Source organism: Lytechinus pictus, chromosome 2 (assembly GCF_037042905.1).
Source record: "Lytechinus pictus isolate F3 Inbred chromosome 2, Lp3.0, whole genome shotgun sequence".
NCBI lineage: Eukaryota > Metazoa > Echinodermata > Echinoidea > Temnopleuroida > Toxopneustidae > Lytechinus > Lytechinus pictus.
The window spans coordinates 53,914,009-53,930,713 of record NC_087246.1 but is presented as its reverse complement, the minus strand read 5'-3'; the positions used below and the strand labels follow the sequence as shown (position 1 = coordinate 53,930,713).

Here is a 16,705-nt window from a genome sequence, read left to right as displayed (position 1 = left end):
AGGGACCCTTCCCAGTTTACGGTTATTGTAAATCATATATTTGACCAAAATTATTACATGATTTAATAAAGAATTGTGTTTTATATTGTCTCTAACACCAAGTAATACTTCAAGCCATTGTATATCAAGGAATTTTAGAAGATGTAATTTGTTTCCTATTTCAGTCCAAGTCTTAGACACTTCAGCACATTTATAAAATACATGATAATATGTTTCTATCTCTTTTTCTACAGAAAGAGAAAGTATTGGAATGTATTATACCAAACTGGAAAAGTTTGTCATTACAAAATATGATGCTATATGTAAAAGTTTGTATTGAAATTCTCTTAACTTCCAGTCTGTACGTCTGCGGTAGGTGCGGTAGGTTGTTTAGCACCATCTCTTGTTTAAAACTTTATAATCACAACCGCAGCTAGCTAGCTCGATCGATATCGACCAATGATTTAGTCTGGTTGACGTCGCCGTTCCGCAGATAACACTTTGCGTTTGACGATAACAAAGTTGAGATAGCAAGCATGGACGAAACTTCAAGAGGGTCTGAAGGCACATTTTTGTATTATGGATATGGCAGTAATCTAATGAAAGAGAGAATTCACTTGAAAAACCCGTCTGCTGTTTTTGTTGACGTCGCAGAATTAAAGGTAAAACAATTTTATTTCATCGGAACTCAACAGACAGTCCTCCCGCAGCGTTGGGCGTTAAGTGACTGTCGTTTGGCTCACCGTAGATAGCGGCCTGTACCCAGTGGTTGTGTGTCCGGACGGGTTGGGTGTCCGGACACATGACGTTACTCTCAATTTTGAAAAGTTTACAAGCAATGTCTTTAATTCTTTTTAGCACAGAATATAAGAAAATATTATAAAGAACAAATATTGATGGTGAAAAAAAACTATTCAACCTATATTTTTGGTTTATTCCTGAGATAAAAACAAGGCTTCATTTCTGTTACGTGTCCGGACACCCAACCCCCCATCCTACCGGGCGATATTCGGGTGTATAGTGAGTAATTGTATTACCGACCGGCCTTGTATTACCGAATGCGCGCATCATACGCATCAGAAAATAATTTCATACGCTCAAAATTTTGCAACATCCTTCCAAAGAGAACTTGAATAGAAAGATGATGAAAAATTGTAAAAAAACACATTTTCAAAGTCTTAATATTCTTAGAATAATAAAATATGGTCAAAATAGCTAATCAGTGATTTTGTTGTTTTCTCAAATTTTCCCATAGATAACACATGTTCGGTAATACGATACCTTTTTCAAGTGACCAAAATATTTCACATGCGAAGAGGGGTCCGATTGGAAGCTAATATCGTAAAAAGGAAAAACGATTTCGGCAAAATTTTTACATATTTATATTTTGTAGGTAATTGTGTATTTATGGTGAAAGTTTGGTGAATTTTATGAGAATAATGTGTTTGATATGATTGAATTCATGAAAAGCGTTCGGTAATACGATCCACTACCATACTACTGGTATACCCAGTTGTTGTGTGTCCGGACGATCAATTTAGAACGTCATTTGGAAAAATTTACAAGTGAAATTTCATCAATTTTTATTACAAAATGTTAGGAAATATTATAGAGAACAAAATATAAGATGATTACAACTATCGAATTCATATTTTTAGTGCAATCCAAAGACAAAAAAGAAGGCCTCAAGAATATAAACTGTCCGGACACCCGACTCCCCATCCTATGTCTAGCCTAGGCTTAATTATAGTTGATACTAATTACCTTTTAATAATAAAACATTTTACAAATGAGAATTAATTTCAAGAAGAATAATATTTTAAATGTGTAAATCTACCTCTCTAAGTAAGACTGAGGTAGATCTAGACAGCTGGCAGCCGTCTGTTTCGAGGAGTTTTTAAACATTTTTTTTTTAATTTCTCCTCGTACACAGACGGGTTAACAATGCAAAATCCCCCCGACGGGGCTCATCGATTTTTTGTCTTTATTTCATAAACATATATAAAAAGAACTACCCAAATAGAAATTATTCCGTTTTGGCCTGAAATGCACCAAAACGGGGGAAAATAAACTTAAAAGTGGGAAAACCAGTGACTTACTTCAGCTGTCGCGCAACTTCACTTCCCTTCCCAGTTTTATCCGAACTTGATATGTAAACATATGGCCATTGAGTCCCTGTACAGATCAAGCTAGAACTTTGGTCTCTGTATTTGGTGAGTGGAGCCAACAGAGTTCAGCGGAACAACCAACATAACAGAGACCGAAGCTCTTGGTCTAAGTTAGAGGCTGTAATATCTTCCCTTTTTCCCCACAACCATGAATGATGATGACGTTGACGACCCACTCATCCAATTCCTCTTGTCTTGGACTTGATTTCATTGTTTTCATTCATGCCAAGAGGCAAGAAAGACCTGTCTTACATTAATTAGGAAACTTTAAAAGTGCTTCATAATAATTTCTATTCAAATGGTGTGATCTTTCTTGTGGCTTGTCTTTCAATTTTTCAGGATCACAAGCTATGTTTTGGAGGACAAAGCGAATGGATGAGTGATAGATGGCATGGTGGTGTCGCTACTGTTGAAGAAAGGAATGGGAGTTCTGTGTGGGGCATAGTGTGGAGATTGGAGGAAAAGGATCTCGCAAGTCTGGATTTGTAAGTTGATTCTATTGTTATGTAGGTCTGGTTACTCAAATTTATTTGTAGGTAATAATCCTACAACCTAATAGAGATTTAGTAATTTACAATCCTACAACTTAATAATAGAGATGCAGTAATGTACAATGATTTATTATACATGAAGTAATACGGTATATAATTGTTTTTTTTTTACCTGAGAGTAGTTTATCCAGTTCGTAAATATTACTTTTGGCTATGTGTGGCAAGCTTTCAGGTTGTCATCGACCTTTTTTTTTAAATCATAGATAAACTGCAGTATGTCATTAAACTGGTTGATTGTTTGCAGTTAATGCGACCTGAATTTAGCATGTATACACAAGAAAGCTTTAATAGAAAACCCCAGATTTCTAGCAACTTGGATGATAACTCAACTCTCATTTAAATTCTTGGGAAAATAAATGAAGACAACAAGAACACACTTGTCGAAACGTCAAGTTTATGGTGTACCTTTGAAACTTACTACACTAGTTGTATTCAAGATTTCAAAATTTCTGTGGTCTTTCTTTTAAATTCTATGTATTTGTAGTTTGTGTCATTCATTTGTGTAATATACTTTTGCAAATATTTGAATGAGTACTTAATAAAACTCAATCAGAATATCAATGTGTATAATTTCTTACAAATGCTACATAGCTCCCTATTATCTCTCCATTGTATTCTGTATTAACTCACTACAGTCAAGAGGGTAAAGGCGTTGTTTACAGACGAAAGGAAGTCATTGTGACATCACAAGATGGTACCCGTCATACATGTTGGACATACAGCATAATAGACTTTAAGGAGAGCACCCCTTCACCTCAATACATGGATGTGATCAGGAAAGGGGCCGATCAAAACTCTCTCCCTGAGTATTACCTTGAATGGCTGAGATCGATTGAGGATAACGGATACAGCGGACAGGTGGAAATCATGAATTTAATCGATACCGAGTAAGAAATGTACAGATTAATACTTAACTGACATTTGATTTACACTTAAATTACACTAATTGAGATGTTTTATTACACATACTAGTGAATTTCATGCATAATTGATATTTGATCAACAATAGATTGACACTTAGATACTTAAATGGTGCTTAATTCACTCTGGACAATTTATTGGCTCTTCATTTTGTACCTCAATCTGTTCCTTTGTCACATGTGTATTAAAAGTAGAAACTTGTTCTTCTTGTTAACTTATGTCATGAAGCACAAATTTGTAGAGAGACGGCGAGCTGTAACACTGCCCCCAAAGATTGTTAGTTTATCCATCATGTTAGTGTTTGGCACGACACTGTGGGTGTCCTGTATGATGCCATAGCCCATTGCAACAGTCAACCTGTTATTGGATGAGTAATTATACTGGGCTGAGTTTGAACACAAAAGTGAGTTCCATTGTGTCCCAGGGACCTGTCCACGGAGGATTATTGTATTGTTACTGGGGGTGCACTGCTGAGCACTATCACAGCACTCCTAGTAACAATTGATAATCCTCCGTGGACAGATCCATGTGGTATCCCAGATACATTCGGTACAAAATATTAGTCTGAAATACATATATCCCCTTGACTATAGAATTCTCTAATTTTGCGATACCTAGCCCTACTGTCGTGATTCGCGCCACGATTGAAACCATGGTCTAAATCGTGGAATAATCGTAGTGATCGTATCAGATCTTGAGGTCGGTCGTGGCAATCATTTTGATTGAAGAAAAAATTTGGATGGCTCAAAAACATTTGCGATCAGCTACAAAAGGTCAATCATAATGGATTGCACGACAGTGGGAATAAAGTATGAGTCCAGTGTCTTGAGAACTCTGTGCAGAGTAGATAAGCTGCATTATTATTTCTATTTTCTTTTATTGTCATTTATTATCAGGAGTAGTGATGATACCTTCCTCTACTTTGGGTACGGTAGCAACATGTTGAAAGCTAGGATTCATGTGCACAATCCTACTGCGCAGCTAGTTGGTCCAGCTAAACTTGAGGTACATTCTCACTTTCATTTTTAGCACGGTAGTAATTACAGGGAATTTTCATGAAAGTGGACAATTTCAGTGAAATCCTTGATTTTGATTTGCAGTACTGGTCTATGATTAACTATGGTAACTGAAAATGATAATTTGTGAACAGCCACCTAAGATCCCCAAAGTAAGGGTGTGTTCGATGTCGATTTGAAAATTTAAACAGCAACATGAATCATGATTAAAAACTCAATTCCAAAAGACCGAACACAAACACGATCAGCGGTGCACCGTTCATTGTCGAAAATATAAAGCCGTTTATATGTTGATCGTCTTTAAATTTCCCGCTTTCGTGAATGCAGCTTTAGTGCTCAGTTTGACCCATCACAAGAAAGGTCAGTTCTGGCTCCTGTTTTTGTTGGCTTCCAGTGCGACTGCAAATTTAAAGACGTTTCAAAACGCAATTGTGTTCAATATCGCATTCGTGATGCTCAAGGTCGTAAATTTGAGCTGATCGCATTTGCAAACGCATCTTTTTCGACGTTTAAATTTTCCTCTGAATCGTGATTTGAGAGACGTTTATTTTTACGACTGGGAATGGAGGATATTGAACACATCGTTTGTTTCTCATTATATCAGCATTTTGTAATCACCATTCATGTTGCAGTTTAAATTTGGAAACCGACATTGAACGCACCCAAAATGAATTTTAAGATTTTTATTTTACTGTTTCATGATAGAGTTTTGTCAGTGGTTTTCACTAAGTAAGTTGCTCTCAGCCAATGTGGAGATTAAATTACAGTAGCTTATGTCACCTGTCGGTGAAAGTCACCATGGCTTTATACACTATAGGTACCGAAGAAAAGTCCAAGCTATGTTTATCCTCCTTTGGGGGGATTCCTTCATAGCATCTTATTTAGTCCATGAGGGAGTATTATAAATCATTAAACAAAGATTGTTCTTGGCAACCTGAATGCTAGTCAGATGCTTTGCAAACATAGTAACATGTAATGTTTGCAAACTGGAATATGGCTTGAGTAGCGATGGTTTGAGTAGTAGCACTTCACTTCATCCTGCTACTACTCAAACCATCGCTACTCAAGCCATATTCAGCTCATCTCATCTGGTTTACAGTCCTTTTCAGGACTTCACTCACTTTCAAGAAAGAATACTTCTAATTTCCTCTTTTCATCCTATCTCGTCTTTCAATTTCAATATTTCTGCCTATATTTCCTTCCCTTCTTCATATTACACATGGTGAACCGTAAATCTTCTCCACGTTAGAAATAATATCATACCTGGGATTCAGACCCACGACCCTCTGATTGACAGGCGAGAGCAAGAACCACTAGATCACCATGCTCACACATATTGAGATGTATTTGATTCCCCACCCCCATCTCATTGCCCTACTAATTGTCTTTTATGTAGGGTTATAAGCTGTGTTTTCATGCCTATCCTGATTGGATAGGTTACTGGAAAGGTGCTCCTGCTACTATCAAGAAAGCTCCAGGTGATCATCTATGGGGTGTAGTGTGGAGACTACATATATCAGACCGAGATCACCTAGATAGGTGGGTCATCTATCTATTAAGCATTTTATGTTTACTTTTATTATGTCTACAGTTGTTTCATAGAGCTCTTTATTTAAATAAAGAATAATGCATAGTTTAGAGTCTGTAAGTAGCTATACAGCAAACTTGCAGGTATCTACATGTTGAGGCCAAATGTTTCCATACACCTATGGAATTCAATGAAATTTGTTCGCTTGCCAAACATTGTAAAATGTACTATATTTTCAGAAAAATAAATACTACCATGACGAATTTGGTATCAAATGAAAGAGCGTATTAGGCTCTTTCACATGATTGGGATGACATTGGGATTAAAGTATATTTCAGGTGGAATTTTCTTTGAAGAAAAGAAGTAATATTCCTGTCAAATGTATTCTATTGTTTGTTATTACACTTTCAAACATAATTTCATAGAAATATATAAATTCCAAATCTATGATTTATATTACATTTTCTATCATGATATGTCACAACTGAACAAAAAGGTGTAATCTGAAATGTTTGTGTTGAGAAGTAACTAGCACAAATATGAGATGTTTTTGTCAAGTTTTTACTTTTAATTTGTCTAAAATATGAAGATTTTTTGGGAAAAAATGACACCTAAATATTTTTCATCTCCTGATGACAAAGCGATGTGATGAAGGGGCATGACATACTCCTCTGTCCGCTATCAAATTCGTCATGATAGCACAAATATTTTATAAGATACAGTAAATTTATGATGTTTGGCAACTGTCAACTTTTCTTTGAATTTCCTGGGTGTATGTAAACTTCTGGCCTCAACTGTATACGCATGACTGTACGTGCAAGTGCTTCAAATAGCATAACATACCAAAGAGCTTACCTGTGTTGTCACCAGCATGACCATCATTCACAACACCATCATTAAACCTGTACATTATTTGTTTTATAAAACTAGGCAATTTGTTAAAAGCCCTGAAAAATTCCACAGATAATACAAATAGGCCCTATTCCGTTTTCTAATTTGACACCAAAAGTTGAGTCAGTATGATACGTGCCCGAGTTAAGGCATCATCAAAATCCAAAATCCTAGCCATGGCTTTCTTTTTTAATGAATTAGTGTGTCACGTGGTTTTACGAATTAGAGGTTTACCAATGCATCCAAATGCAGTGCTGTACAAAAAAATGCACAGTTGGAGAGTTGTGTATATATGACGTAGGAACTCATTACTTGCATATAATATGCACCCATGGTTGGCTACATCCTATAACCCGGTTTTATTAAAATTATTATATAATCTCGATAAAAATTGGAATAGTACAAGCAAAATTTGTACTTTCAAATCATTTTAATTGCAGTAGCTTCAATTGAAATACAAAGACTTTTATTGACATTTTTAGTGTCATCTGCTTTATCCTTTTCCCGAGAGTAGATTTTATTATCGGAGGCTTCACTAATAGAAAAATTGTCATTGAAGACCATTCTTATTGTCACCCTTGAGTTTCAGGATTATGTTATTTTATCTAAATTTGACAGTTGAAGCAATGATGTCTGAATTATTGCATTTTGATTAAGCCATTATCAGATCACTTCAGAAAGATAAATTATTAGCTGAAGGATAAGTTAACTGGTCATTTCTTTAACCTTGATTTTTACTTGATAACATCAATATCTTTGATTATTCACTCATAATTTCAGTCAAGAAAGTGAATACAGCGTCCTGGATGTTACCGTGACAACACCAGAAGGCAGCAGTCATGTTTGTCGCACTTATCAACTTGATGACAATGTAGAGGAGATGGCTCCCTCACCGCATTACATGAAAGTTTTGATAGAGGGCGCCAAACAATCGCGAGTTCCTTCCTCTTATGTTCAACGTCTTGAAGCGATACCTCACAACGGAGATAAGGATCCCCCTCCTATTATGGCCACTCTCTTCAAATCTACTACATCTCAGTCGTGACCTGGGCCAGAATAATGATATTACTTAACTTTCTTTTATGATGCCTACACTTCCATCTACCTTATCAGTGTTCTTCAACATATTGTAATCAATTTTACCAATTTTAACCTGTTTATACATGGTTCACCATAGACCTACAATTGATATCAATCCAAATTATAGGAATGATTTATTTAATTTCTAGGAAGTTGGATTCTATGTATAGAGTACTTTTCAAGAATGTAGCACAATTTCATGGGTAAATCATATATGGTACTTTTTTTATTCGTATTGTGAACTAATCAGTGATGTTATTTCTTTTTGTTTAATATTTGAGTAAAACAAATAAGTACTTAGCTGTCTCAGATTTACCTAGGGAATCTAGTTTATTCTTTGCTATTCTTATTTTTAACTTTTATGGGCATTCATGCCATACTTTTAAGAAGCATACCGGTATTATGTAGGTACGGGCAGTCAATTTCATTTGCTGGTACTTAAGTGTATGGTAAGGATGTGAATGAATTATGTTTTAATGATCTATTATGAAAAGTAACGCAGGTATCCGGCATAAATATGCTAGCATTCAGTAGTGATGTTCAGTACATTGTAATATTTTATATGTTCCCACTCGCACAAAGATAAGCTTCTTCAAAATGCTTGCTGGATGGGAGTGTGCAGATAGAAAATTTTTTAATGGTAGTAGGACTTACATGTAGTTAATTAATTGGCAATCCATTCTTTTTGATAAAATCATTTGCATGAAGAAAAAAATCGGAAAAAAGGGATGATTAAAGTAAGAAATTATGGACAAGGTACATGAAAATTGGGGACTTCTGAAAAATAAGCTCACTAAAGCTATAATTCTATACTTGGCTGTTGGGTAGGTCAACAAGTGATAGGTATACGTCTTCCATTTGTCATCTTTATTTATTGTACTTACATATAAGGGTGACCTACAGATCTTACATGGCCTATTCAAGTCTGCACTCTGAATGAATATTGTTTTTCTGTCACTTCTGACACTGAACAAAACAATTTTTAAAAACTTATTTATACATTGATCATTTTACAATCATGTCTCATTCTCTATTTGATACTTTCAATTGAGATATGCAACTATGATGCATACAATATCTTTGCATGTGTGTGAGCTGATGTTCATTTGGTAAAAGGGCTATTGAACTCTATGAAGGATTCCCACTCACTGCTGAATCACCAAATGCAAACTCTTGTATTTTGAAATTTGAACCCCCAAATGGATTAAATCATGTAAATTAGAGTTTGCCATGAAAACCTTCAGGTTTCGAAATAGGAATAGGCTAATAAAAATGATTTGGCAGCCAGTCACTGAGAAAAGCAAGCTCATATAAACAGATGAATACAAACACAAGAACAGCCAAATAATGAGGATTATTACTCTTGTTCTTGGATGCCAGCTTGACGCACAAGATACTCATACTTTGTCCACTACCTGAGGAGCAAAGTGCACAAATTAGATTTGATGAAAAACCATCAGAATTAATTGTAAATCTTGTTTTTGAAAGAAATTGATTGTATAATATATATACCGTATACAGATGAAATTTATTTTGTATATAATGCATATATATACTGTATGTGTATAATTTGTTATGATTTTACATTAATTCTGCAACTAATACTGCCTGGAATAATTGATATGATAAACATGTGATGTTTGGTTTATGTAATGTGATAATGAATGATTTATTAGAAATGCATGTACTCTGTGTGACAATTGTTAAGCAAACATCCGTCCACATCAGATGTTGATCATGTGATTAATGCGTGGTGGTAACTTTACTGTATTATTTTGTGTGTTTTATCCAATTATATATACTAATTTTATATGTATTTGATGTTGATGGGTATTGCGGTATCTTTCTTAATGAGCAGATTGATAAGCAGATGGTAAAAGGCAATTATTATTCAAGTAATCATAGTAATAATAATGAATATTAATTGTACATTTATATTGCGCAATTTCTGTGCATTACAATAATACTATTATTATTACCCTAGCTACAGACATGCTGCCTACAGGTGCTCTAGCATTTGAAGAATTACTTCCTACCAGGTACCCATTCACCTCACCTGGGTTGAGTGCAGCACATTGAGCACAATGTGGGTAAATATCTTGCTGAAGGAAAACATGCCATGGCTGGGAATCGAACCCATGTCGCTCAGATTGAATGACATGAGTCATAACCACTAGACCACGATGCCCCCACAAAGTTCCATATTTAACTATAGGATTTCCTGCACTCTTAATGGGTGAAAATGAGATTGGTTTTGCATAATTTACTCATGAAAAGTCTCGTTACAAAATATTTATTTATTTCCTGACTGAATTATATACACGTATGACAAGTAAATCAAAAGAGTGTAAGTTCACTGAAAGCAAAGGATTGTATGAAGGGACTATTGATTTATCAATGATGATATATTATTCAATACTAATAACAGTATTAATTTATCGTATTGATTGAATAATTTTTTTCTAGAAATAACAGTAATAACTCTCAGTTGTTTTGGGGGTCCTTTTATAACATAGTTTTTAGAATGAATATCAAACAAGAAGTTAAAAAAATTAAATAAATGATGCCCTTCATTCATTGTATTTGTAGTTTCTGTATTACTCTGCTTGGAGAGAAGTATTTTTGTAATACATGTAGATGGGGACACCGGCACATGGGTTCTGTTTATTACATCAGTTTGGATGTGTTTAATATTTGGAACAATCAACTAATTATGTTCTGTATTTCGTAAACCTAGAAATGTTGCTCTCATGGAGTGTCCAATCCTCCTCATTATATCATTAAAATTGTATATCATTTTAATGTATGAATATCATGACAGAGAAAACTTATTACCTTGCCCTATATTAGGAAGTTTTTATCTGCATTTCCCCTCATTGTGTAGGAAATGCATGTAGTAATTGTATAATTTTAACAATGGATAATATATATTCAGGAGATTTATTGTTTTATGACTTTGCAATAATAAGAAAATGCATGTGTAATATTTTCAACAATATACTTATGAAGATGACTTCTTGCTGTGAAAATTACCGTCTGGGATGTAGATTGTGATTTCACTGAAATACTTAGAAAAAAACAATTCCTGTTGCCGTACACATTCATATATGTTGAAAAGTGGTTGTTATTGTATATTAATCTCTACATGTACTGTGCATATTTAGCTCAAATACCATTATTTGTAGCGCCAAGATTATAATGAAGTACAGTATGAGTTGAGCTTATTGAATATGGAAATTAAAACATGGTTAGCTTACATGAATTTTATAAGGTTAGTGTTGAAAGTTGAAACGGTACAAAAATTGATTTGGTTTCATGTCAAACGTGTGTGTACCTCTCTGTACTGTAGATACTGGGAAATAAAATTTATATTACTGCATTGATCAAACATGATTGTGTTGCCATTTTCATTGATGATCGTTATCTCTCGTTTCATTGGAAGCTGATAGTGTTTCGGATGGTGGTAAAATGATGAGAGAGAGGGTAGATAAAGAGAGAGACGGAAAGGGAGAGAGAGAGGGAAGAGTGAGTGAGATATGTGGGTGTGTGTGTGTAAGAGAGAGGGGGTACATGAGAGAGACTCCATTTAAGGATGGAGAAATAAAGAAAAATGCAGAAGGGATTGAATTAACAAAATACTATCAAGAAATTCAGATATTGAGCTTTGAAAGTGTCGATACGAAATCCCAATTTTGGTCATATGATAGAAGAAGAATCATTTAAATACATTGGTGGATTTACATGCAGAACGTACTTACAGATTTTATTTATTTCGATCTTGTTATTTAGATAAATCCACTGGGGAGGCATGGGGACCCTCAAATCGAAATCGACTTTGATTATATAATTTTCTTGTAAGAGAGGGGGAGTGGTAGGACGTGGAAGTATTCAATATTGGAGTAAGTATTACTCCCATGCAGGGTTCAATGAATATCAACTTTGGACCTTCATCTTGTCCATGAGGTAGTACAGAGCAGTTATTTGGAGTGGTTGACGTAAGACTTAGAAACATCATTGCCTTAATAAATGATTCTATTATAAATCTAGCGATTTGAAATAGTACATGTACAGTTGTACTCAAAAGTTAGTGATCGCCAGCACAAAATGCGCTCCATTATGCTGAGAGTTGAATGTAGACAACAATACTAAATGTTCGGTGGGCCCACAGAAACAATCTTTATTAAATGTAATATTTTATCACTTGACTTCAAAATTAGATATCTAAAACCTAGCAAAACTTGAACACTTTTAAATGTGTTCATTTTCTGGCGGGGTTCACTACCTTTTGAGCTATTCATTTTATTATATTTTTATCACAAAAAAATCAAATGGGACGATCGCCCCCTGCCCCCGCCCCTACCCGTCAGTGGCGCCGCATTGTAAAAAGACAGACAAAACATTGTGGGGAAAATTGATAACTGAAACTGTTTTGAGACATCTAGTAGATCCTCGGTGTGTGACACACTGGCATAATGAGCTAAACAGTTTTTTGGGGGGCTCAACACGTCGCATTGTGACAAAATTAAAATCGCGAGCAAGCAAAAAAAAATGGACCTTTTGAACTAAAAATCTATCTTGTGATAGATTTTAACATTTATTTTAACATTTATTTTAACAATGATATTTCCTCTCCTTTTCTTTCCTTTTCGTTTTATCTTCATTTATCTTTGTTTATTTGGTCACGGAACTTTTGGCGGCACAGTGCCCCCAAGCCTGCCTATCTGTATCAAAGGGGGTTGATAATGCCTAAAACTGTCCAAATTCGACTAGCGATCGGCTCATGAATACATTAAAAGTAAGGATTGGGGGTAAATGACGCTGACCAAAAATCAAACAAAGTTGACGGATAAGACACCAAAAACACACATGATCATGCCCCCCCCCCCACCATCCTCCAGTGTGATCTGAAATAATAAGAGTCACCCCTTTCTTTTAGGCAGTACTAAATACACTTATCTTTATTTTTCATCAGCACAAGACCAAAGGTTGGTTCCGTCATGCTACCGGCCATTCGCAATTAGACCTTTGGTATTTATTCAAGAAAGGAATTTCCCTTTCTGATGATATACTTTAGAGGAGCATATTGTTTAGAATAACATGGACAGTGGTGCACTGAGGTAAGTTGAAATTTAACCGATTCCTTGGTAATTATCATTTTGATTACAAATTACATGCAGAATCTTGTAACACCGCCAGTATATACTGTACTGAAACCTTTCATTTATATTATTTTGGCCTTACCATTGATATTAATGTATGCTTATTATAATACCCCGGATGACATACACAAAATAATGTGTCTTTCATTCCTTTTCATTTTTTTATTTTTCTATTTTTATCTGATTAGTAATGATGGGGATTCATTTCTGTATTTTGGGTTTGCCAGCAACCTGCTGAGAGCCCGTATACACATTGGTACCCCAACCGCGGAGCTAGTTGGTCCAGCTAAACTAGAGGTAATAACATTGAGTATGCAATATACTATTCATAAGTTTGCAAAAGGGTTATTATTTACTAGGACCGCTATTCATAATGAAAAACTGTTATGATAATTTGCTATAAGAGTGGCATTGTATTTAAAGAGCAAGACATCAAGGTATTTAGAACTTAGCACATGGCGACTTTATACTCCAAAGCCACTAGCCATAGATCGACGACCGTTAACAGGGTGTATCAAGGATTATGTTTGAATAACAATTTGTATTTTTGCTGCTTGTCAAACATTTTACCCGCCCTGATGGTGGCATTACCTTAATGAAGAAATTCTTGAAAAAACCGACATCGGATATTTTTCATTAATATTTATATTTTTAACGATATTTATAGGGTTACAGACTTTGTTTTCAAGTGTACCCCGGATGGAGTGTAAAAGAAAGTCTATGGAACGGAGCCCCTGCCTCTATTATAGAGAGTCCTCAAGGTCACGTCTGGGGAGCAGTATGGCGTCTCCACAAATCAGATCTGGCTAATCTAGATCCGTAAGCACACTTCAATTTGGTTTATGTCAGGTCAAGGAAAAAATACACAGGAAACGGGCCATGTTATACTAAAGTGAAAATTCTTTATGTTGCCAGACACTTTTACAGACTTTTACAGTAATATACTGAATCTAAAAAAGTGGAGAGAAAGATGAAAGAAAAAAAAAATTCACGACTATATGGTTCATTAGGAATTACATAACCAAATATTGGTAAAGATAATAATAGAGTAACTTGCAGAACACATGCACTGTCCATTGAGTCTCATGGCGCCAACACTGCAATATAGATCTCTTAATTGTAAAAGTAAAGAAAATAATTATATGATTTCCATTGTTTTGTGTGATTATTTTTCAAAGGCCGGAATCTAGCTATAAAGCATTTGACGTCACGGTGACGTCACCAGAGGGTATGGAATACGTTTGTCGCACCTATCAGATGATGAATGGCCAAGAGGAAGAACTTCCATCACCATACTACATGAAGGTCATCACAGAGGGCGCCGTAGAGTCTGGCCTTCCAAAAACCTACGTCGAGTTCTTAAGGTCAATCAAGCACAATGGACAGACTAACCCACCAGATATCATGAATGAAATATTCAAATGATCAATTACTTAATTTTATCTATTCTATTAAAAATCGAGCATCGTGAACTGAAGCCCCGAATCTGCAACATATCAGTTTCTATATGTCGTATATACCAGCAGGTAGGCCTACTATAGGTTTGAAGACAGACACTTTCCTCATTATTTTGTAATTCACTCTTTCTTGTACTTCTCTTAGTTCTCTTTACTTTTATGTTTTGCTCTTATATAAGCGCCTTGAGCATTTAATCAAAATGGAAAAGACGCTATATAAATCATATGTATTATTATTATTATAATTATATACTGTAAAAATGATATGTACTTAAGAAAACAATGTTTGATGCATGAAGGTCATCTGTATCTACGAATGCAAAAAATTAGTTGTGAAATTTTACTCCGATCCCATCGACCAGTTGCTGTAGATCAAGGTGAAAATACACTATTGAAAATGACCCCAAAAAAAATCCACAAAAAATGTGTGCTTCGAAATAGCTAGACTTTATGTATATTCATACCGGTCCATTAATCCATTTTAATATCATTCTAATCAATACAGAAATTCTCAAGCAGATTATTATAATAAATTTGGCCATCTGGATCCATGATTCTCAAGCAAGACATAAAGCGTTTAACCCTCCAATCTAGGATGCTTCCAAAGAGTTCTCTAAGTTATTGGCGGGACGAATCGTACGTGAAAAGTTCCTTTGTATGCTTGAAAATCGTAAGTCTAGATGACCAGACATAATTCCAGAGTATGATTGAGTATTTTCGTGGATGAATTATAATTTACAACAGCTTTACAGAAAACTAGATGATCACGTTGAATCCATTCAAATTGTGTCCTTTTAAAAAAAGAAGAAAAATTAATATGTGTGATAAAGGCTATCAATGTAATACTCATTCTGACTAATTCAGATAAAAAATATATCACCAGCTATAAATTGCAACTTTAAAGGTATGCAATACCGATTAAATTTATTTTGCGAATGGTTATTTTATGTTAGCGGATTTTTATAAAAGGAATTTAGTAGTGGCTTCATTGCTTTTCTTATCACATTTTTCAATAGATATTCTTGTAGATGAATTAAATATTTTATTTGAGACATAAAAAAGTATTTTTCTATTTTCGTGTTACTGTGTTTTCTGCATGTAGTTGACACTAGACTGACCTTAACAACATTGTTAGTCGCTTCTATTACATAAAACGATTTTTCTTGAATAGAAGAGATATAGCAAGGGAGTAGGCTGGGGTGCGCTGGGTGCACGTGTACCCTCCCGCTGAGGCAGAGGAGTTCCGACACTGGTATAAGCAAAAACGTAATTTGTTACCCCTTCTTCTGCTTTCAACAGCTAATTTTCCCAACTTTAGTGCCACCTCCCCATGATTTGCACCTCCCCGTGCTCAAACCAGCCTACACCCTTGTATCGGGGTCAAGGGCGTCGATCCATTTTTCAGATTGGGGGGGGGGGCAAAATCATGAAGCAACGTTCCAAAGGCGCTCGATATATATATATCGTATATATCGATATATATTTATTGTATCCCTGAGGAAGACGTATGTTTAACGTCGAAAATTTGGAATTCAAAATAAACTGTTGGAACTAAGTACAATGCATTACCACTTTGCCTCATTAATATATATATATATATATGACTCATGAGAAAGAGACACATATCTCAAACACTGTTTGACTGTTTTTAGTGACTCATATCTTACTGCACAGATAATGCGAGTGCCGAGAGCGAGCTGAAATCTCTTTATATTCTGACCTGAAAGCTTGATATTCTAAGCATTTTTGGTATCAATGATTAAGATTGGTATCTAAAAGAACAATAGATGCGAGCGCGAAGTGCGCGAGCTGAAAATTTTGATATTTCTGAAAACGATTATTGCAAATCGAAGCAGGAACTCTTTTGAGGTTTAGAACTGAAAACGGGACATTCTATTCACCTATTAAATCATGAAAAGTATGGGGTTTTGCTAAAGAAATGATGCAAGCGCGAA

General features: G+C 35.1%; 2 protein-coding genes across 2 annotated transcripts; both read left to right on the top strand.

Moving 5' to 3' along the window:
* Positions 1-430: 430 nt before the first annotated feature.
* Positions 431-11,522, top strand: LOC135153149 (uncharacterized). Its single transcript, XM_064095172.1, has 6 exons — positions 431-641; positions 2,487-2,632; positions 3,334-3,585; positions 4,516-4,624; positions 6,032-6,174; positions 7,835-11,522. Exons 1-6 carry the CDS (start codon positions 516-518, stop codon positions 8,097-8,099), a joined length of 1,041 nt encoding a protein of 346 aa, XP_063951242.1. The 5' UTR covers positions 431-515; the 3' UTR covers positions 8,100-11,522.
* Positions 11,523-13,143: 1,621 nt separating this feature from the next.
* On the top strand, positions 13,144-16,302 carry LOC129270636 (gamma-glutamylcyclotransferase-like). The gene is made up of 4 exons (XM_054907980.2): positions 13,144-13,251; positions 13,482-13,590; positions 13,961-14,112; positions 14,472-16,302. Exons 1-4 carry the CDS (start codon positions 13,232-13,234, stop codon positions 14,716-14,718), a joined length of 528 nt encoding a protein of 175 aa, XP_054763955.2. The 5' UTR covers positions 13,144-13,231; the 3' UTR covers positions 14,719-16,302.
* Positions 16,303-16,705: the final 403 nt, after the last annotated feature.